Here is a 5,646-nt window from a genome sequence, read left to right as displayed (position 1 = left end):
TCCCCCCCCCCCCCCCCCCCCCCGCCGATCTCTGGCGTAAACACATACGCTCTCAGGTCGTTTTCCAACGTGCCAAAGACAGTCGTCGTGAACAGGGGGAACGCGGCTGAGCCTACAGTCAACGTCAAAACTGGTGTATGGCCGGCACCGTCAGGTGCAGGGGTTGTGGGAGCAGTAAGCTTTGCCGACTCCGTCAGGATCAACGTGAGGTTTCCTTTGCCCAACTCTACGCTTGACTCGCCGAGGATGTGGACTGCGGCGACGTCTGGGATTGAGACGAGGACGTCGGGTGATGGTGTAGCCTCGGTCGACATTACTTTCTGTGTATGTTCAGTGGAAATTTCCCCGAGTACGACTGAAATATTCTCGTAAGACGACCTGACGAAGAAATCTGAGAGATGGGAAGGAAGGCGATACGATTGAGCTTGAAAGATGAATGCTCCACAATGCCTAACCAACTTAGCCCCAATTATGTCATACCACCTAACCCTAATATGGGGGCTCTCTAGCCGCTTATCCAGGCCATTAGCACTAGAATAGCTTAGCAGTATAATGTTATTCAATTAGCCGAAAGACACAACGCCGTTGCAATGGCACGATTAGCAAAAACTCAGGGTTGAAGAGACAAGAGCGTTACTTGCTAGGGGCTCTAAACAAGCGACACTCAGTACTCACGCATAATGTAGGAGGCAGAAGTTCGTTTGCGTGATCTATGATCTCCGCAGATATAATAGACCCCGTCCAAGAGGCGTGTAGCCGTACAAAAGTCAAAACGTGTACACATCGACATCGGTCATGTCTCCGCTCGCATGTGCTCTTGACTGAAACAGATATCGGTGCATGAGCACCATCTTTACAACCTTAAAGCTGTACATACCTTCATTCCAATTATCCTTTCGTCGTCAATCATAAAACCGGAGTAATCGAAAGCACCCATCCTCTGAGATTCCCAGTAGGGCAGAGAGGTTACAATATCATGCTTGAATACAGCACCTGCGGGCACGGTGGATGGTTCCGCCCTCATATGGTATTTGGCCCCGAGTTCTTCGGCTCTCTCCTGAAAAGTAGGATCGTTTGTGAAATCGTCGATACGCTTTGGGTGCACATTGAAGTCCAGAACGCGCAAGGTGCGTTCCGCCTTGCCTACATCGGTGTGTAGATGTGGCAGCACAACTCGCTGGCCATGCACATACCTTCAAACAGGGAAATTTATCACAGCACTCAGGAATGAAACACCAGTCGCACGCACCGGAGCCACTGGAACGAGATATTATCCTCCAATAATAGTCTTGTATGGTCCGGACCCCAGGTGTACCACGGCCGGATCTCATAGTTCCACGAGCTTCCAGAGCGACAGTCCGTCGGAATAAAGGAGAGCAAGAAACGATTGTGTACAAACAGGTGAAACCGCGGGGCTCGAAAACCATACAGCAATGTCATGAAGTGTATCCGGGAGTCTCGTGAGACTGCGAATGGTTTGTTGGGGGTGGTTGCGTGCACGAAAGGGCCAGAGTGAGTGGAAAACTGTTGCAACTCACGCCCGAGTCTCACAGGAGGGAGCTGCAGTGTTGCGACATGAGCCGGAGCACGGGTGGCTGTGTCACCACCAAAAGCGTATAGCTCAATCGTTCCCATGTCCCGAGTTGTGGTCAACATGAACGCCCGGTTTGAGAGGAAGGAGAAATCCCATGTTCCGGGAGGCAAGTCATCCATATCGCAGCACTGAGATAACGTGAGACAGTGAGGGCATGCACCAATAGCATACGCACCACGAGGACTTCGCCAGTCTTCCAGTTCCAGATAGTTAGCCATGGTCCGTGCATCCAGTAAAAGGTCCCGACGACATCATCGACGATTTGGGTAAATGCGGAACCCAACTCAATCGGAAGAGGGGCGCGCAATTCGAGACCTTTGGCCTCTGGGTGCTTCTCATTCGTACTTATTGTTCGAATATGGACTTTGAGTTCCAACCCTTGCTCATAACTGCACGTCCATCAGCTATCTACGCGAAGTTCCGACACTATGCAGACTCACCCTTCGTCGGAATCCACGAGAGCCATGATATCCTGCGATGGGTCTATCGCAAAGTCTCGTGTGGCTACACCTAAGTCCTCCCTGACAAGTCTCGTCGGCCCTTGTGTGCGCGTCGGCAACTTCACAGTGATAAGGTGACGCGAGCCGACAAACTGTGCCGCTCCCATGGACTTGGCGAACACACCACTGACCAGCTCGTACGCCTGACATGCGCCCGGGATGGGCACTGGGACCGCCGTCGTCCAGTCGAGCATACGCCACCGTCGACGGCGATCGAGCAGTAACTTCAGGCGCTCGGCGATGCTCAGCATACCCGGCGGGCCGTCAGCCATCCCATCAGCAGCGAGCTCGATCTTGTACCGTAGCTCGGCGGAGTCTTTGATCGCCACTCGAAATAGTCTACACACCTGAGCGTGATATTGTTAGGTTTCAGTAGCGGGTGGTCAGTGCACTGGGCATACCCCAGTACATAATACCAGTCCTCGATAATCGAGCAGTTTGAGCACTTCGAGGATAAGCTCTGGCGGGAGGATGAGGACAGACATGGGAGCAAGAGATTAAGGTCGTCGTGAGTAAGCTAGCAGCATGATCCGCATTGACCATGGAGGTCGCGATGCAAGAACCGTGGAAATTTGACCAATAGATGATAAGCGAGATTTTTACAAAATTAACATTAACTTCATGATACACTATATGATCCTTGAATACTGTATTAACGAGGTAGGCAATAAGTCGTTATCAAGCTTAGACACACCTATATCTCCTCCAAAAGTATGCGCTAGCATCCGCCCGGATATATCATACTCGTCTATCTATTAGGATAAAGACTACGATTCATCATCTTCGTCCAGCATGCCGGCCAACAAGCCAGCCGTCTCGTCGACGGGGGTCTCGTAGACGGCGAACGCCGTCTTCCTCTCAGCCTCAGCTTCTGCCCGCTTCCCTTCTGCAACTTTACCAGCAGACGTCCAGCCTTTACCTCGGTCGGCGAAGACTTCTGGACTTCGATCCAATAGCATGTCGAGTTCTTGGTCGCTTATGACGCTCGCCTTCCCCACAGCAGTGTCTGGGACCACTCGAATCTGCTCGCCCTCGAGCCTGAGTAGAGCCGCTGCCATCTCGGCCATAGTCTCTGGCCTGCTGCGACCCGATGCCAACGTGGGAGACTTGAACTGACCTAAGACAACAGTGAATGTGAGTATAGATTAATGGCTGGGTAACAGTGACACGGCACCTTTGGCAATAACAAGTGCTTCCAACTTTCGTTTCTCCTTAGCTCGCTGCATGATCTTCCCCTCTATTGTATGCGCGCTAACCAGACGAAATATTAGCACGGGCTTTGTCTGACCAATGCGGTGTGCGCGGTCCTGTGCTTGTAGGTCCATTTGTGGATTCTAGCAACAATGTGAATGTCGTGTACTGTCACGAGCATTTGAGCAGACGTACCCAATCTTGATCATAAAATATGACTGTATCTGCCGCAACTAGGTTCAGACCAAGTCCACCAGCTCTAGTGCTGAGCAAGAAGAGACGGGGGGCATCTGGAGCATCGCCTCCATTTTGGAACCTGCTGACCTCCTCTCGTCGCTCGGACATCGACGTGGAACCGTCGATGCGACATATTGACCATCCTTTAAGCTCAATCGCCCAATCCTAGCTCACCTATGTTTGAATACCTTCACCCATAGCTAAGCACGCTACATACGTACCTCAATAATGTCAAGCATCGTGGTGAACTGGCTGAAGAGCAGCACTTTGTGCTTTCTGAGGAACAGCTCCTCAAGCAGCCGATCTAGGATCATCATCTTGCCACTTGCACTGACGAGCTCTTCGTTCAATATAGGCTGATGGGTATCGGGATCGGCCGGCCAGTTGAAGAGGAAGGGATGAGAACAGACTTTTCGAAGTTGCATCACGGTGTTCTGCAACTTCATGTTGTTCACCTTTTTCACTGAGTGTAGAGTCAAATCTCAGCCGCCTGAAACACATCAACAAATGACACTTCAAATACATACCCATCGACTTGCGCTGCCAGTCGCGGCCAAGGTCTTCCGCCTTCTCCTCCCTCTCTTTCTGTCTCTGAGCCTCGAGCTGCCCAGACTCTAGTTTGGCAAAATACTCGTCGTCATCCCCATCAACAGCATAATCTTTCCTCTTGGAGCGCCTAGTACTCATTCGTCCGTTTTTCTTCCCACCTTCAAGCTTCGCTTTAAGGGACACTTCCTCCTCACTATCGCCATCAAGTTCGACGACGGACGCTTTCTCTTTCTTCTCTTTCTCCTGCCCCTCCTTCACTAGCAGAGCCCGGAGACCTCCGTTGACAATAGCGTCATATACTTCGCGCTGGCGCTCGCTCAGCGGGGCATAGAGTACATATTCCTTCTTTGGCGGGAGGTTCGTCTCCACATCGACTTTGAGCCTTCGGAGCAAGAATGGACGCAAGATGGAGTGGAGCGAGTGGATCAGCTGGGAGGAGCGCGACGCCGAGAGCGTAGCCTGCAGCACCGGTAAATTGAACCTGTCGCCAAATAATGAGCGATTGCGCCCTGGATCAGATGGGGCAGAGAACTCACCATTCTTCAAAGGCCTCGAGATCAGAAAACACGTCCGGCAGCACAAAATTGAGCAATGCCCACAATTCAGCGAGGTTATTCTACGATGTCACACGGGAAATGAGCTTGACCATACATGTGGAATCTATGATTGATACCACGCACATGCAATGGGGTGCCCGTCAATACCATTCGGGCAGCCGAATTAAGTCTTTTGATGTCTCGCATGAGTTTGCAATCCATGTTCTTGAGCCGGTGGCCTTCGTCCACGACAATGAAGCCCCAGTAGTATTCAGCAAGATGCACGCGATCCTTCATCAACATCTCATACGTCGTGATCACCACGGGGAAATTCGTATGCTGGTTTGACGGGAGCTTGGGCTTACCCTTACTGGGCTCCTCGTCCTTCTGCTCAGTAGAGACTGCTCCACGTCGCCCCTGCATGCTTCGCCTCGCCTGTCGCTTCGGTTCCGCTTCTACTTCATCATTCGAATCAACGGTCTGATCTCGTCTACCGCCCTTTCTGCATGTGGCGGATTGATCATCATCACCGTCACTGTCTGGTCGCGGTCTTGTGCGGACAGCGCCCCTGGTAGTCCTCGCCTTTACAGCCTTACCTCTGGCAGCTTTCTTCCTACCCCGCGGAGCCGACGCAGGCGCAGGCGGCATCGTCCCGTCTCGTCCAAACATTCTGTTCTGGTACTTCATGTCCTCTTCCGAGAAAACCATCCTAGTGCGCCGCAGCTCCACGCGCTCGTCAGGGGACCCGTGATACATGACGACGGGAATCTGCAACGCGCGTGTGACCACGAATGAGTGCATCAGGCAACTTAGAATCTTGCGCACAGAGAAGGGCACGCGCACCTCAGGCGCAAACCTACGAAATTCCTCCACCCAGTTGTTTAACACGCTCAGCGGACAGACCACCAAGAAAGGCGCAACGGTGCGCTCGCGCAAGAATGCGTGGAACGCGATCGTCTGCAGGGTCTGTGTGCGCTCATCAGTTCACCACAGCGCACCGAGACACAAGGGTGGAGCACATGCCTTGCCCAAACCCATC

At 52.4% G+C, this 5,646-nt stretch overlaps 2 protein-coding genes across 2 annotated transcripts; both read right to left on the bottom strand.

Moving 5' to 3' along the window:
* Positions 1-767: 767 nt before the first annotated feature.
* On the bottom strand, positions 768-2,579 carry FIBRA_06111 (uncharacterized protein; the record flags this gene model as incomplete). Its single annotated transcript, XM_012327850.1, has 6 exons — positions 768-821; positions 878-1,193; positions 1,250-1,722; positions 1,770-1,983; positions 2,035-2,441; positions 2,496-2,579. The coding sequence occupies 6 exons, from the start codon at positions 2,577-2,579 to the stop codon at positions 768-770; spliced, it is 1,548 nt and encodes a 515-aa protein (XP_012183240.1).
* A 282-nt stretch (positions 2,580-2,861) lies between these two features.
* FIBRA_06110 (uncharacterized protein) lies at positions 2,862-5,363 on the bottom strand (the record flags this gene model as incomplete). Its single annotated transcript, XM_012327849.1, has 7 exons — positions 2,862-3,211; positions 3,269-3,428; positions 3,481-3,687; positions 3,744-3,985; positions 4,050-4,552; positions 4,608-4,687; positions 4,752-5,363. 7 exons carry the CDS (start codon positions 5,361-5,363, stop codon positions 2,862-2,864), a joined length of 2,154 nt encoding a protein of 717 aa, XP_012183239.1.
* Positions 5,364-5,646: the final 283 nt, after the last annotated feature.

This window comes from Fibroporia radiculosa (assembly GCF_000313525.1).
Source record: "Fibroporia radiculosa TFFH 294 genomic supercontigs, scaffold6046, whole genome shotgun sequence".
Lineage (NCBI taxonomy): Eukaryota > Fungi > Basidiomycota > Agaricomycetes > Polyporales > Fibroporiaceae > Fibroporia > Fibroporia radiculosa.
The sequence above is the reverse complement of the archived record's forward strand: the minus strand, read 5'-3'. Positions and strand labels throughout refer to the sequence as shown.